The 17,362-nt window shown below is 46.1% G+C and overlaps 1 protein-coding gene across 1 annotated transcript in view; it reads right to left on the bottom strand.

Annotated features, from left to right (window-relative positions):
- Positions 1 to 10,304: 10,304 nt before the first annotated feature.
- LOC134387422 (carcinoembryonic antigen-related cell adhesion molecule 5-like) overlaps positions 10,305 to 17,362 on the bottom strand; it is a 53,943-nt gene continuing 46,885 nt past the window's right edge. Inside the window, exons 11-12 of the mRNA XM_063109900.1 lie at positions 11,955 to 12,138; positions 10,305 to 10,669 (exon numbers count right to left, since the gene is read on the bottom strand). Coding sequence (XP_062965970.1) covers positions 10,305 to 10,669; positions 11,955 to 12,138 — 549 coding nt within the window. The remainder of the gene's footprint in view (positions 10,670 to 11,954; positions 12,139 to 17,362) is intronic.

Below are 17,362 nucleotides of genomic sequence, written 5' to 3'. Positions count from 1 at the left end.
CTGTCCAGATACTTAGTCAGTGCTGAGAAATGCATCTGTGGTTTGTAGTGTGTCCTCCACAGTGACATTCTGCAACAGTACGGATCCATTGGGCAATAGTCTCTCTCGACTGCTGTATGCAGGCCCTGAGATATTTACTTGAGTAAGTGTAACATATGATATAATAAGTTGGTTGTTGAGCACTCTTTGCCCTTTGTACCAGTGATAGGCTAGAAGATTCTTTGGCAGATTGTGGACAAATAGAAGAACATCCTGCGCTTCAGCAGCATTGAAGGGCACTGATTCAACAGTGAGTTGAGCAGTGTGGGGTGGGATCCAGAAGGTTAAAAGTGAAACTAGGAGGGAAGAGTGAGAATAAGTAAATATTGGGACCTACGTATTGGGTTGGAAGGATGGATCCCTGGGTTCTGACTAGGTCTCCTTATCTTTCAGCTTGGGGGGTGTGTGCATGCATGTGTATATGACATGTATGTATGTGTGAGTATTTGTGTGTGTGTGTCCATGTGTGTGTGAGTGAGTATGTGTGTGTGAGTGAGTGTGTCTCCTACTTGATCAGGGTCAGCAGTGTGACCACTACTGCTTCAGTGCCTCTGAAGTTGCCATTCCCTCTATTTTGGAATACTCTTACCCATTGTCTGCAGGACTCCCCCACACTGCCCTCAGATCCCTCCTCACATTTGGGCATTCTTGGGAGAAATGTTCTCTGACCTCCTCCTCTAGAGCCCCTGGGTTTTCACTTTCTGACCTTTCCTTGCTCTGTTCCCTCCATGGCTCTTGTCAGCACATAACCTCGCCTTCTAGATCTCTTTGCTTGTGTGCTTTCCTCCCCACTACAGCATGAGCTCCATGAAGGCAGGGGCTTGTGTGATCATTTATGTATCACAGTGCCTGGAACAGGCTGACGATACCTGTGGATGAACTGATGAGTGTTCCCAGGGCCCTGTGAGTCCTGGTGGTTTTTTGCTAGTTTCTGAGGTAGGTGGTTAAGCACAATGTTTAATACCCCAGTTGTGTTCTTATATGGAGAGTCCCTCTAACAAAGTTTTTATTATCATTTTCCAAAATGTAGTGTTTGCTGATGATTAACTTGGGAAACAAAGAGCAAATGAAATTTTCCTGCCCCTTCTCAATCCCAGAGAAATGTGATTTTCCTGTTGCTGAGACTTCTCTGTCTCTTTGGTGTCTTCTCCCTTCAGGTTCCAAACAGAAGCCCCCTGTTCCCTCTCAGAGCCCTGTCCTCCCCAAGAACATGCCAGCCAGTCTCTGTGCTCTCATCCACCTGCCCACTCCCAGGGATTGGTGCCCTCTCACCTGTGAGCAGGAGTCCCTGCCATGGGATGTGCCCTTTGCAGGGAGAGGCTGAGGGGAGCCCCATGGTCTCTGCTGCCTGCTCTGTCCTCCGTCTGTGGAGAAGAGCTTCTGCTCCAGTAATGCTCTGAAGCACTGCTGCTGAGATGTGTCAGCTCTGCTGTCCTTCCTCCCTCTGCACTGGGCCTCCTCCCAGGGCAGAAACACTTCCCAGGGTCACTTGGGCAGGGGCAGGGTCTCTGCCAGGAGGACTTTCTCTCTTACCCTCTCAGTCGTAACGTCTTTGTGCATTTCTCCCCTTTCCCCTGCCTGTTTCAGTTCCCCAGGCCACACTTTGAGAAACAAAGATGATAGGGATTCCTGTCCACCAGGAGGATGGCCCACAAGCCCCAGCTCTGACCTTTGCTCTGTCCTGGCCTTGGGTCTGTCAGTACCACACGGAGAGGCCCAGGGTCCCTAAATCTAGGTCTGATTTTCTCTATGTGACACAGTAATCAGCAAATCACCTGTTTCTTCTCAATGGTCTCCAAAGTGGTGGGAAAGGCACTCCCAGCAGGAGGTGACAGAGTTGACTCTGGGGGCTAGAAAGGGGCAGCTGAGTGATGATTGGCGAGAGGACTTGCCCTCTATCTCAGTGTCACCACCTTGGCCTCAGATCCAGGGACAGAGACCCAGACATGGGTGTTTCAGAAGGAGATGCAGGTTTTGGTTGTGTAGGGGTAAGGATCCTGCATGTCCTGGGAAGAGAGGACTGTGGGAAGAGAGGGTTGGTGCTCGATTGTCCCCTGGGAAGATTTCATGGAGACCCTCCCTCTTCATGTGTGTTTTCTGAGCTGTAACTCAGGGCCCATCTATGTTCTCCCTGACTGTTCTGGGTGGCCTCTGTCCTCTGTTAGGCTGACTCTCCTGTGCTCATCTCACCTTTCCCTAAGAAGTTCCAGGAGGAAGTGAGAGCTGTTAGGGCCCACTGGCGGATCAGAGTTCTTAGAGACCCTTAGAAGAAGCAGACGGGACAGGGCAGGTGCCAAGGAGGGACCAAGAAGGGTCTGTTGGAACAAAGGATAGAAATCAAGCTCCACTTTTACCTCTTTAGGCAAAGCCAGGCTCATGTCTCAGATGAATTAATTTCTTGAGTGTTGTCTGTGCCTCCCGATATTGCCCCCTGGAGGATATGAGGAGACCTGTGGGCATTGTCAGGGGCTGCGCCAGGGATGCAGAACAGGCTCCAAATGCTGTGAGTGGCCATGACTCCTGGGCAGAGCCCATCACTATGGGCTCTGTCCTACTGGCTGCAGGGTTAGGTCAGCCAGGGTCCTGCTCACTGAGGATCCCCAGGTTGCCTACTCAATTCCCTTGTAGGGTGAGCCCAGAGACAGTATTGGGGTTCTCCAGAGGACTGTCGGTTCAGGATTAGGAGGACTGTCCATCAGAGGAATGTGCTGTCTTTGTGCTGCCTTAGGAGAAGCCAGATGTCCCCGGGGTATCAGAGGTAGGGCCTGGGGAGGAGTCTTGAGGCTTTAATGAGAGGATGCTGCCTGGATTGCTGGTCTCCAGAATGCCCCGTGTTTCCCTCCATCACAGCAGTGGGGGTGAGCCCTTAAAGTCACGTGTGTCTCTGTCTGTTGTCTGCTCTAGGCCTCCCCACAGGTCCCAGGAACGGGATCAGCACCCATCTGGAGACTCAGCTGGGGAATCTGTGGGTTCCTTTGCTAAGGGAGAGGAGGCATGTGGGCCCTCCACCCTGCTGCATAAGCAGATTCTGCGTTATCCTGTCCTGTCCTGCATGGGAAGTTCCCCACATTCCCGAGGACTCCTTGGGTGGTGGAGGATCTGCAGGGGCCCTAGCCAGGTGTCCCCACAGTCCTGGGACCATTGGGGATGGGGAGTCCCCCCTGACTTTCTTTGTGGTCAGGGTGGAGCTCAATCCTGCCCTGGTGGTCACTGCATCCGGGATGGAGGATGCACAGTTTGTACAAGGTCAGGCATCTTTGTGAAAAGAGGAAGGACATAGGTTTCCCATCCAGATGCCATCCATTTAATGAGTGTTAGCTGAGCATCTGTTCCATGTCATGCACTGTGCTGTGTTCTGGGAATTCCATAGATAGACATGGTCCCTGAACTTGTGGAGTTTCCTGGTGGCAGTGAAGATAGGTACTCAGTGAACATAATGGAAGTAAGGAGCTAGTGATAATAGAGAGCAGGGCTGTGAAGGGATAGTGACTGAGGAGTCCAGAGCCTGTGAAGGGGCCAGCTTCACAGTGTGTGACCTGTGTCTTCACATGGAGACCTACAATTAGAAGTTTCCTATACTTAATATAATGTCATTATGTCACTGTGCTGAAATCCTTTATTTTAAATTTTATTTATTATTAGCATATTCACTCTTAAAAATTGTGATATTTCTTTATGCTCTTTGCCCCACCTATCACTTCCCAAACCCTCTTCCCCCATCTCCAGCATCCTTCAATTTGTTCTCCCCTTCTAAAAGTTCACCTTATGGTAGTCTTTTCTTTCTTTCCCTCATTCCTTCCTTCTTCCCTCTGTCCTCCCTCCCTCCCTTCCTTTGTTCCTAGCAGCCAGTTATGAGTGAGAACATGCAGTTTTTCTCTTTCTTTGCCTGGCTTATTTCACTTAACATGATTTCCTCCAGACTCATTCATGTTGCTGTAAATGGCAGTATTTCATCCTTTTTTGTGGATGAGTAGTATTCCATTGTGTGTATATTCCACATTTTCTTTATCCAATCATCCATCGATAGACACTTAGTTTGGTTCCATATTTTAGCTATGGTAAACAGAGCTGAAATGAAGATGAGAGTGCAGTATCCCTTCAAAATGGTGATTTCCATTCCTCTGGATATATACCCAGCAGTGGGATTGCTGGATCCTGTGGTAGCTCTATCTGTAGTAGTTTGAGAAACCTCCATACTGTTTTCTATAATGCCTATGCTAGTTTACAGTCCCACCCACAGTGTAGAAGAGTTTCCCTCTCCCCACGTCCTCACCAGAATCTGTCATTCTTGATCTTTTTAAGAATGGCCAGTCTAACTGTGGTGAGATGATATCTCAATGTGGTTTTTTTGTTTTTGTTTTTTATTTTATTTTATTTTTTAATTTTATTTTATTTTGTTAATATACAACGTGTTGCTTATTGTGACCCATTACAAAAACCTCCTTCCCTCTTCCCTCTCCCCCATTTGCATTTTTCTGATGACTAGTGATGCTGAGCATTTTTTCATGTACCTCTTGGCCATTTGTATGTCTTCCATTGAAAAATTTCTATTCACTATTCACCTCCTTTGCCCATTTTTAAATTGGTTATTTGTTTTTTTACTGTATAGTTGTTTGAGTTTTGTATGTTCTGGATATTAATCCCTTATCAAATGTATAGTTTGCAAATATTTTCTCCCATTCCATAGGGTGTCTTTCTTCTCTGTTTATTGTTTCCTTTGCTGTGCAGAAGCTTTTTAGTTTGATATAATCCCATTTATTTATTTTTTCTATTGTTTCTTGTGCTTTTGGAGTCTTGTGCATAAAGTCTTTTGCCAGTCCTATTACCTGGAGTGTTTCCTCTACATTTTCCTTTAGTAATTTTATGTTTTCAGGTCTTATATTTAAGTGTTTAACCCATTTTGAGTTGATTTTGGTATATGGCGAGAGGTACAAGTCCAATTTCATTTTTCTGCATATGGATGTCTAATTTTCCCAGCACAATTCATTGAAGAGGCAGTCTTTTCCCCAATGTATGTTCTTGCTGCCTTTGTCAAAGATCAGTTGGCTGTAAGTATGGGTTGATTTCCAGGTTTTCTATTCTGTTCCATTGATCTGAGCATTTGTTTTTGTGCCAGTACCACACTGTTTTGGTTACAATAGCTTTGTAATATAATTTAAAGTTGGGTAGTTTTATGACTCCACCTTTATTTATTTATTTATTTGTTTATTTATTTATTTATTTTGTTAGGATTGCTTTGGATATTCGGGGTCTTTTGTTTATCCACATGAATGTTTGGACTGTTTTTTCTATTTCTGTGAAGAATGTCATTGGTATTTTGATGGGGATTGCATTTTGATGTAGATTGCTTTGAGCAGAATGGACATTTTCACAATGTTAATTCTTCCCATCCAAGAGTGCAGTACATCTTTCCACTTTTTTGTGTCTTGTTTAGTTTCTTTCATTAACATTTTGTAGTTCTCATTGTAGAGATCTTTCACCTCCTTGGTTAAATTGATACCTAGGTATTTTATTTCTTTGGTGACTATTGTAAATGGGCTTCCTTTCTTGATTTCATTTTCTGTTAGTTTGTTATTGGAGTATAAGAACGCTATTGATTTTGGGGTATTGATTTTGTATCCTGCAACATTACTGAAATTGTTAATCAGCTATACCAGTTTTGTGGTAGAGTCTATAGTTTTTCTATATATGAGATCATGTCATCAGCAAACAAGGAAAGTTTGAGCTCATCCTCACCAAACTTGATGCCCTTTATTTCTTTCTCTTGTCTGATTGCTCAGGTTAGTACTTCCAATACTATGTTAAAAGAGGACTGGTGAGAATGGGCATCTTTGTCTTGGTCCTGTTCCTAAGGGAAACACTTTCTGCTTATCCCCATTCAGGATAATATTGGTGATTGGTTTGTCATTAATGCCTTCTATTGTACTGAGATAATTTCCTTCTATACATAATTTGCTCAGAGTCTTAATAATGAAGCAATGTTGAATTTTGTCAAACTCCTTTTCTGCATCAATTGAGATAATCATATGGTTTTTGTCCTTGGTTTTGTTGATGTGGTGTATCACATTTATTAACTTGCATATGTTGAACCAACCATGCATCCCTGGGATGAACCCCACTTGATCATGGTGTATAATTTTTAGATGTGTTGCTGTAATCTGATTGCCAGTATTTTGTGGAGGATTTTTGCATCTGTGCCCATCAAAGATATTGGCCTGTAGTTTTCTTTTTCTGTTGTGTCTTTATCTGGTTTTGGTATCAGGGTGATGCTGGCCTCATAAAATGAGTTTGGGAGAATGGCTTCAGTTTCAAGTTTCTGGAAAAGTTTGAAGAGAAGTGGTATTAACTCTTCTTTGAAGGTTTGATAGAATTCAGCTGTAAAGCCATCTATTCCTGGGCTTTCTTTGTTGGAACATTTCTTATTACTGCTTGAACATCATTGCATGTTATTGGCCTGTTCAGGTTTTCTATTTCTTCTTGGTTCAGTCTTTGTCCTTTGTATGTGTGCAGAAATTTATCCATTTTTACCAGGTTAGCATATTTGTTGGTATACAATTGTTTATATTAATCTCTAGTGAATCTTCATACTTCTGTGGCATCAGTTGTAATGTCTGTCTTTTCATTTCAGATTTTTGTTATTTGCATCTTCTCTCTCTCTCTTTTTTGTTTTATTGTTAACCTAGCTAATGGTTTATCTACTTTACTTATCTTCTCAAAAAAGCCTACTTTTTGTTTCAGTGATCTTTTTAATTGTTTTTTCTTGGGGGGAAGGGTCTCTCTTTCATTTAGTTTTGCCCTGATCTTGATTATTTATTTCCATCTAGTATTTTTGAGATTCAATTGTTGTTGTCTTTTTAGTCCTTTGTTGCATAGTTTTAGGTCATTTATTTGATAACATTCCCTTCTTTTGATGTAAGCATTTATTGAAATAAAATTCCCTCTTAGTATTGCTTTTGCAGAATCCCATAGATTTTTGTATCATGTATCTTTATTTTCAGTAGTTTCAAAAAATTTTTTGATTTCCTGTTTAATTTCTTCTTGGACCCATAGATTGTTCAGGAGTCTGTTGTTCAGTTTCCATGCACTTGAGTAGTTTCCAGAATTTTACTTGTTTATTGATTTCCAGTTTTAATCCATTGTGTCCTGAAAAGATATTTGGGATGAACTGAATTTTTAAAAATTTGCTAAGACTTGATTTGTGACCTAGTATGTGGTCTATCTTGGAGAATATTCCATGTGCTGATTAGAAGAATATATATTCTCTACTTGTTGGATTAAATGTTCTTTAGATGCCTCCCAGATATAATTGGTCTAAGCTGTAGTTTAAATTTTGTGCTTCTTTGTTGATTTGTGCCTGAAAGATCTGTCTAATGGTGAGAGAGGGGTGTTCAGGTCATTCACTGTTATTGTACTTGGGTTCATCTCTTTTTTTTAGGTCTAAGAGTATTTGGTTTATATATCTAGGTGCTCCACCATTGGGTGCATTTATGTTTATGATTGTTATGTCCTGTACCTGGATAGGTCTCTTTATCATTATATAGTGGGCTTCTTAATTTCTTTTTATGGCTTTTGGTTTGAAGTCTATTTTATCTGATATAAGAATAGTTTCCTCTGCTTGTTTCTGGTTTCCATTTGCATGATATATCTTTTGCCATCTGTTCACTTTTAATCTGCTTGTCTTTATTGGCAAGGTGTGTCTCCTGAAGACAGAATATAGTTGGGTCTAGCTTTTGAATCCAATCAGTCAGTCTGTGCTTTTTGAATGGGGAGTTTAATCCATTTATATTCATGGTTGTTATTGATAACTATTGCTTTACTCTTGCCATTATATTGCTTTTTATTAGATGTTTTAAACATCATTTGTTCCTTTCTTCCCCTTATTTTTTATCTTCAAGTTAGTTGGATTTTGAGATGATATGATTTAGCTTCTTTTTCTTTCTCATTTCCATTTTGGTTTTAATAGCAGATTTTGCTCTTTCTTGTTAATCCATGATATTGATTATCATTTTTCAGACTCCAGATGCCAATACTCCTTTGACTATTTCTTGCAGGGTTGGTCATGTGGTAGTGAACTCCCATATCTTTTGTTGGTCAGGGAAATGAACTATTTCTCCCTCATTTCTGAAGGATGACTCTGCTGGATATAGGATTCTTGGCTGGCAATTTTTTTCTTTTAGTCTTTTAAATAAATCATCCCATTTTCTTCTGGCCTGTAAGGTTTCAGTTGAGAAGTTTTCTGTTAGTCTGATGGGGGCTCCTTACAAGGACTTTTTTTTTTTTCTTTCTTTTTTTTTTTCGTGACGATGGGGGCTCCTTTATAGCTGACTTGGTGCTCTTCTCTTTCTGCTTTTGGAGTTCTCTCTTTGCCTTTGAGTTTTACCAGTTTGACTATTACATGTCTTGCAGAAGACCTTTTTGAATTGACTCGGTTAGCAGATCTTTTGGCTTCCTGGATCTGAAGATATCCCTACCGATACCTGGGAAGTTTTCTATTACTTCCTTCAATAAATTTTCAATCCCTTTTCTTTTTCCTTCCCCTTCTGGAATACCCATGATTTGGATGTCTGTGCACTTGGGGTTGTCTGCTAGCTCTCTTAAATTTTATTCCTTTATTAAATTTCTTTTTTCCTTATTCCTGTTTGCCTTGGTTATTCCAAAAGACCGTTTTGAATTCTGAGGTCCTTTCTTCTGCTTGCTCTAGCCTGCTGCTCAAGCTTTCTGTTCTGTTTTTTATTTCATTGAGAGACTCCTTCATTTCCAGGAGTTCTGTTACATTATTGTTTAAGTTATTTAAGTTATTAATCTCTTTGGAAATTTCCTCCTTCATATCCTGGACATTTTATCTTGTTTCACTGTGACTGCTCAATGGGTATAGGGTGTATGTTTAGGATGACAAGTTTCGGAAATAGAGGTAGTAGTTGCACAGCATTGAAGTGTAATTAATTCCACAAAATTGTATGTTTAAAAATTCTTAAAATGGCAACTCATTATGTATGTTTTAGCCCAATAAAAAATATTGAAAAAAAATAAGTTTCAACCATATCCCCCTGTGTTTGCTGAGCCTGGGTATGAGACATTAACCTGTTTCTCTCTTCACAGGTTGTTGACCCCGAGCTTCTCAAGACAGGAGCAGCCCCCCACTTCCTGTTTTTCGCTCAAGGCTGGACCTGCCATACTTGCTTAGGGAAGAAAGTCATGGCCAGTCTGGGTTCCAGGTGTGAGGGTCTGTGTACTTAGACCTGGGAGGGACTGAGTGACCTAGCCTCTCACTGTGTGATTTTGGGTTGGCAGCCTGGGCCACCTGGGAACAGAAGTTACTTACAGAGCACATTCAGAGTGAATGGTTCACTGTGTCTGGCACTCACTGGATCCTGGGTTCCACACTCATGGGGTCCTGTATCATTCCTTGTGACCCTGAGTAGAGTGAGAGTCCTGTTGTCCAGGGACAGATCCAGCCTGTGATTGTGATTTGCCAATTTCTGGGGTTGGTGGATAAGAGTAATGTTCATTGCCCTTGGGCCTGATCCCTGGTGGACAAGGAGCTTCCAGAGCATCTTCTCTCCTCTGTTTCTCTCCCCGAGCATGCTGACATTCCTAGGGCACCTCCTAAGTTCCCAAGGGCAATTGGCTAATATCTTGGTGCACCTGTCTGTCTATTATCTCCACCTCAAGTAGGTGAAGGACTAGGCTCTGCCCTTCCCCAGATATGGCTCTTGGGGCTGAGCCTTGGCTGGTGTCCAGCTCTAGGGGCTGGTGATAAGACTTGGGCAGCTGGTAAATCATTGCTTCCCATTAGTTCTGCCCAGGAGGCAAAAACCCAGCCTAGGCCACAGGCTATAGGTCACCTGCAATCAGGAGCCCTGGGACAGGGGTCTGCAGTAGGGGCTTCCTGCAGCTGAGCTTCCCTGTGAGGATCCCAGAGGTTCCTCAGTCCAGACCCTGACCGAGTCCTGCAGAATCTTCCTCAGAGTCATATCCTTGGGTGGGTGAGGTGACGGGTGTCTGGACTGAGACTGGTCTCTTTCTGCTGAGTTACCCCATCAGGCTGTCATTCTCTCTGCAGCCGGTGTCTGCAGTGTCAGAAATCTGGAGTAAGAAATTCCGATCTTCTGAAGTTTGTCTCCACAGTGTGTGCCCTGCGCTAAATGTTCAAATCCCAATGTGGGACATAATGCAGAGAGGGATGTCGGCACACTCCAGGCCTGACAGTCATGTGTGTGTGAAGTAGAATCAACCCCACCCCAACACCCAGATGTACAGAAGAATCACTTATGGTGTATGTGGAACTGTCCAGATACTTGGTCAGTGCTGAGCTTTGCATCTACGATTTGTAGTGTGTAGTGTCCTGTGTCCCCCCGGGTGACGTTCTGGAACAGCAGGGATCCATTGGGGAATAATGTCTTTTGACTGCTGTATGCAGGCCCTAGGGTATTTACTTGAGTGTATATTATATATGCTGCAATGAGATTAGCACCTACCCTTTTTCCTTTGTTCCAGACATAACTTGAGTATTCTCTGGCAGATTGTGGACAAGACTGTGGAACATCCTTCTCTTCAGCAGCATTGAATGGTACAGATTCCATAGTGAGTTGGGCAGTGGTGGGAGGGTTCCAGGAGGTTTCATGTGAGGACAGGAGGAAAGAAAGAGAAATCAGTCAACATTGGAATGTATGTACTGGGATAGAAGCATGGGGCCCTGAGTCCTGAGCAGGTCTCTTCATCCTTCAGCCTTGGCATGTGTTTTTGTATGTGTGTGTGTGTGTGTGTGTGTCCTGCTAGGTTAGGGTCAGTTGCGTGACCTCCATTCCCCCAGAGACTCTGAACTTGTCATTCCCTCTGGAGTACTAGTCCTCAGTGTCTTCAGGGCTCACCCCCTCACTGCCCTTAGACCCCTGCTCACATTCAGGGTGTCTTTGGGAGATGCCTTCCCTGACCACCTCCTCTAGTGACCCTGGGCCCTCACTTTCTGACCTTTCCCTGCTCTGTTCCCTCCATGGCTCTTGTGAATACCAGCAGTGGATTGAATGGTTCTCCCTAAACCATTGAAGCTTAATCCCCACTGTAACTGTTGAGGATGGGAAATCCTATTATGATCACAAAAGGAGGGGACTTATAGAGGTGATTAATTGTAAGGACCATGCTATCGTGAATGGACGTGGTTCTGAGGGCTTTAAAAGGAGAGCACATGAGTCTCTCTATCTCTGGTCTGCCATTTTCTGCCATGTGAGACGCCTGTATTAGTGTCACTGCCAAGGCCTTCACCAGATGTGTTCCCTGGACTTTGGACTTCGGACTTCCTAGCCTTGGAAACTGTCAGCAATAAATTTCACTTTCTTACACAATACACAGTTCTAAGTATTTAGTTATAAGGAAGAGAAATGGTGTAATACAACACCTTACCTCACCTTCTAGATCTCTTTGTCTTCCTCCCCAGTGGAGCGTGAGCTCCTTGAGGTCAGGGCCTTGTGTGGTCTTTGTTGTACCCCAGTGCCTAGGACAGGCTGCAGATACCTGTGGAAGAGTTAAGAAGTGTTCTCAGGATGTCCACATCCTGCTATTTATTTGTTAATTTCTGAGGTTTGTAAATGCAAAGGTTAGTGCCCCTGGTTTTTTTTGCTTTTCTTGATTTTCACCGTGATGTAAATTGTTATTATCATCAGTTTTCAAAATTCAGTGTTCAGTGATAAATAACTTCAAAAACAAAGAGCAATTGAGATTGTCCTGCCCGTTTCCAATTCCAACTCACTGAATCTTTCCTGTTGCTGAGCCTCCTCTGTCTCTTTGCTGCCCTCTTCCCTCAGTCTCCAAGCAAAAGCCCCCTGTCCCCTCTCAGAGCCCTTTCCTCACCAGCAGACCACAGCCACTCTCTGTTCTCCCATCCTCCCACCCACTCCCAGGGAACCTTCCCCTCTCACCTGTGAGCAGGAGGCTGTGCCAGGGGATGTGCTGTCTGTGGGGAGGGTCTGGGGGGGGGGCCTCATGGTCTCTGCTGCCTGCTCTGTCCTCCCTCTGTGGAGAAGAGCTTCGGCTCCGGAAATGCTCACAGCACTGCAGCTGGGGTGTGTCAGCTCTGCTGTCCTTTCTCCATCTGTGTTGAGCCTGGACCCAGGACAGGAGCACTTCCCAGGTTCACATGGGATGGGGACGGGGTCTCTGCCCAGGAGGTCTCCCTGTCCCATTCTCTGTTATTCCTGCCTCTTGTTTTCCTTCTTCCCTTTTTCCCACCTGTGTACATTTGGGTTTCTTAGGAACTTCTGAGAACATTTGCGTTCTTCAGTTATGACTCTTCCTCCAGCTGCCCATACACGCACAGACACACACACAGACACACACAGATACACACATGCACAATCACATGTACACAAAAATACACACACAGGCCGATACTCTTATGCACAACCACACATAGACACACACAGAGAGACAGATGCACACATGCACAACCACACACACACAGACACACCCACATATACACACACAGCATTGGCTAAACAAGCGTCCTGGGCCCTCAGTGTCCTGCCACCCCCACAGGTACAGGTTGGGGTGCACAGACAGCCTCCCCTGCAGAACTCTCATCCATCTCTTCTTCCCTTCAGAGCAGAAGCCAGGAGTCTGCACCAGGAACTCTTGTCACAGAGATTTCACCCCTCCTGTACCTCACAATCACCAGGGGAACTTTATAAAGATGTTGAGAATCCTGGGTGATGCCTCAGAAATGCTGCCTCAGTGGCACAAGTGACATCGATGTCCAGCCAGGGTGAGACTCAATGTGAGGGCTGGGGTGGTGGTCGTCTTCTCCCTGTGCACACAGAGTGTCTGTAGACCCTGTTAAAATGCAGGTTCAGACTTGGCAGTTGTGGAGTAGACCTGAGAGTTTGCATCTTCCAGCTGTCAGGTGATGCTGACGGTACTGTCCTGGGAGCTCACTGTCAGAAGCAAGGCAGATTGGGACCCCTGTCTCCCTGGAGGAAGACTGGCTACTCCAGCACTGACCTCTGCCATGGACAGGCCTTGAGTCTCTGTGTGTCAGCAACACATAGAGAACCTCTGTGGTCCCAACTGTGTGGGTTAATGTCTCTTTGTGATGCAGAACGCCGGCTAAACACCTGGGTCTTCCCAATGTTCTCAAATGTGCTGGGAAGGTTGGACTTACTCCTAGCAGGAGGTGACAGAATCAACTGTGGGGCTAGAAAGGGGTAGTTGAGTGATGACTGTTAAGGGGACACACCCTCTGTCTCAGTGTCACCAGCTTGGCCTCTGATCCAGGGGAAGAGACCCAGGACATGGTGTCTCAGAAAGAGCTGCAGGCTCTGGGTGTGAAAGTGGAGGGGTCCTGCATGTCCTGGGAAGAGAGGACTGCGGTGGTGGGAGGTCGGGTGCTGTGGGCTCCATTGTCCTTGGGGAAGGGTTCAGGGAGACCCTTCCTCTTCCTCTTTGTGTCTGTTAGCTGAGCTGTGGCTCAGGGGTTGTCCATGTTCTCCTTTACCATCCTGGGCAGCGTGTGTCCTCTGCCAGGCTGACGCTCCTGTGGTCATCCTGCCTTTCCCCATGAGTGGTGCCAGGAGGGAGTGGGAGCTCTACAGGGACCCCTGGTAGACCAGGATCCTTAGAGGCCTCAGGAAGGAGCAGGAGGGACAGATCAGGCATGTAGGAGGATTCCAGAAGTGTCTGTTGGGGCAAGGGATGGAAATCAGGTTTCACCTCCACCTCCTTTGCCAAAGCCAGGCTCCTGTCTGAGGGGAATTCATTTCCTGAGTGTTGTCTGTGCATCCCAATGTCACCTCTGGGAGGGCAAGAGACCTGCAGCCAATGTCAGGGGCTGCACCAGGGATGCTGACCAGACTCCAAATGATGTGTGTGGCCATGACCCCTGTACAGAAGCGGCCTCTGACCTCCTGGCTGCAAGGTCAGTTCAGCCCAGGTCTTGTTCACTGTGGGTCTCCAAGCTGCCAACTCCATCCCAGTGGAGGGTCAGCTGAAGGAGAGGACAGGCGTTGTCCAGAGGACTCCTGGTTCACTGTTGGAAGAACTGTCCACCAGGGGGATGTGTTGCCTCAGGAAAAGCCATCTGTCCTCAAGGTTTCAAAGGGAGAGCCTGGGGAGGGTTTTCTTGAGGCTTTAGTGAGAAGATGCTGGCCTGCAAGGCTGATCTCCAGAACACCCTGTTTCCCTCCATCACTGCCCTAGGAGTGAAGCCTGAAAGTCATCTATGTCCTGTCTGTCATCTACTCTAGGCCTCCCTACAGAGGGCCCAGGAATTGGAGCAGCTCACACCTGGAGACTCAGCAGGGGATCTGTGGGTTCCTCTGTTAGGGGAGGGGAGGCTCTGTGGCCCCTCAGCCCCTCTGAGATAGAAGCACAGGCAGATCCTGGGTTATCTTGTCCTGTTCTGTATGGGAAGTTCACCTTGCCCTCCGGGACTCCTTGGGCTGGGGAGGATCTGCAGGGACCATAGCCAGGTGTCCCCAGAGGCCTGTGACTCTTATTGTTGGAGAGTTACCCTCTGACCTCTTTTGTGGTCTGGGTGAAGCTTGGCTTTGCCCTGGTGGTTACTCCATCTGAGATGGAGGACAGAGATTATGTGATAGGTCAGATGTATTTGTGAGAAGAGGAAGAGTAAAGGACAAGGACTGCCTGTCCAGTCCCTCTTGGAAGGTATTTTATTGCTCACAAGTCAGAGTTGGGTAGTGGGTGTCAATGTTCTAGGTACCAATCGGGTTCTTACCCCTTATGGTTAGGGGGTCCCTGTCCTCTGCTAAAGGTACCACGGTAAAAGCCCTGTCACTGGGACAGCTGCAGGCACTTACCAGTCTCTTCCCCTGCTAATGCCTGTGACCTGTGTCCACAGGGAACATGCTCTGAGCTCCAGGTGTCACATGGAGGTGATGTGCTTCTAATGTATGTTTTCCCCCATCCATTTAGGGAGTATTTATTGTGAATCCATTTCATATCAGAAATTGGGCTGGGCCCTGGGAGTCCCACAGAGAATAGGACAGACACGGTCCCTGCATTCATGGTTTCCCTGTAACAGGGAGATGGGCATCGTGGAACTATGGAGATAATGGTCATGCCGAGAAGGGCTGTGAAGGGACAGTGTCTGGAGATTCTGGAGCCTGTTTTGGGCTGAGCTAGTCTAAGGATCATAGGGGCTCCCCTGAAAGTGCCCTTTTGGCTGAGACATGATGCCGAGTGGACGTCCCCAGGAAAGGATGAGGGATGTGGAGGCAGGAGCTGCCTGCAGAGGGAGCAGCCTTGAGGTGGAAGATGCCAGGCTAGAGGGAGAAGCAGAAAGGTCATTAGTGGGGGGCTTAGAGAACGAGGAGGACTGTGGACTGAGCTGAAGCTGGTGAGGGTCGGACCCTGCTGGGCTGTGGGTCATGCTGAGGGGGGTCTGCAGCCTCGCGGGAGGCCCCAGGTTGTGGGGACTTTGCTGCCTTCTGGTGGATGATAAAGAAAGTGTAGATGGCAGAGGCACCATGCCAGGCGGCATGTTTTATTCAGCACAAATCTGCAGGCATTTCCCATGGGTCACAGGTCATGTTACTGCTCCACCACATTCCAGCTTCATGAGGCTCAGTCTGTATTGCTCCAAGTATGCTCATTCTTACCACCTTTTCAATGAGATGCCCAAACTGAGATTTCCAGCAATATGTATTCCTTTGTTTTTGTCTCTAGTAATTTTTGCCATGCTCACTGCTGGGGACAGTGATGTCTGGGGCTGAGCACTGGGTGGAGATCTGTGAGTAGAAGAAAGAGGGACAGGAGGGAAGGTCAGTGTCAGGGGAGCAGAGGGGAAGGATGGAAAAGTCAACTTCACTTCTCACTCCCTGGGCCTGGTGTCAGGACAGGAGACCCTGGCTCAAGGACACACAGAACCACAGCCCTCTCTCGTCCCTGGGTCAGGTGAGGTGGGAGCTGCTTCCCCTTCTGCTCACCAGCACCTGGTCTCACCTGCTGAGATGGCTTCACTCTCAGTCCTGCACTGGGCTGCACCCCACAGAGCCTGTTTTCCTCCTCTTCTTACCCCTCCTCATTCCTGGGTTTTCTTTCCTGCACTGTCTCCCTGGGCCTCCACTGACTCCCTTGGCCAGTGACCCCACCTATGCCTATTTCAGGCAGCTGTCCCTGTTGTCACTGCCCCCGCACAAGCTCTGGCCTCACTGGCCTCTGTCACGTATTCTGAACCCTGGTTCCTGTGAGGGAAAAAGGCGAAGCAGATATTGATGCTGTCCAAGGTGCTGCAATGTCTGCACAGCTTGAGAGTGAGGGGCCCTGAAGTACCACCAGGAAAGAGGTCACAGAAGGGAGCTGTGTCTCAGAGGTGACCGGATCACAGTGGGCACCACTCCAGGTTGAGCTGGACCTGTGAACTGCAGGGACCATGCTCAGTGTTGTCTACCAGCTCCTCTAGCTCCTTGTTCCTCTCTGTAGCTGATACTCTTGTGTTTTCCTCTTGCTTTGCCTCACACAGATTTGTCACCCCTCTTCCCCTGGGTGATGGAGCCACAAAGGATTACTCAAAGCCCATCTCTTCTGAGCAGTGAGAAGCCCCAAAGGGGTTAATCTCCCAGAACCCTCAAGAGAGAGGCATTCCTTCCATTTGGGAAGTTAACCACAAATTGGGGTTCTCTTCCACCATTTATTCTCTAGACCAGGAAGTTACAGGAAGAGAACATAGGTGGGGTTATAGTTCAACATTATAGGCTGATAACATTCAGTAAAACAAGCCAGATGACATTCCATAATGAAATTGGCAAGAGGTTAAGTCTCTCCACCAACAAAAGCTTGATCTTAGCAAACATTCTCTCTCCTTACAGCAATTTCCCAGTATCTTTACATATCAATCAGTAACCTGTCTGTCCTCTGAGCCAGCGCCCTTGCTGTGCTGCAATTCTTTATCCTACAACAGAGACTAGCCTGAGGAAAAATTTCCTGTCTTTTGCAGGGTTAACATTTTATACGTACTTTTAAGAAGTTAGGCTAAACCTGAAACTGCAAGGCTTTGGAAAATCAGGCCCTGTGAAATACATTTGCTTTATAAATATTGGTATACTCCACATTTTCCCTGAGCCTGATATAGAACCCTCCTTACAATGCCCAGATGGTCAGAGCCCTGTGTGGAGACCTAATGGAAGGTCCCGTGTCCTCACACAGAGTGTTCAGGAGACAGACCTCATTACCTCCTCTTTTCAACTCTACAGCAAGATCTGAATAAGTGGCCATGATTTCAACTTCTCCACTGCCTTGCCAACACTTGTAATTTAACATTTCATTAAAAAATTTATAGCTGTCTTAGGGGATGTGAAGTGATACGTCCTTGTGA

This window comes from Cynocephalus volans, chromosome 10, assembly GCF_027409185.1.
Source record: "Cynocephalus volans isolate mCynVol1 chromosome 10, mCynVol1.pri, whole genome shotgun sequence".
NCBI lineage: Eukaryota > Metazoa > Chordata > Mammalia > Dermoptera > Cynocephalidae > Cynocephalus > Cynocephalus volans.
Note: the sequence above shows the minus strand (reverse complement) of the source record. Positions and strands in the feature narration are given on the sequence as shown.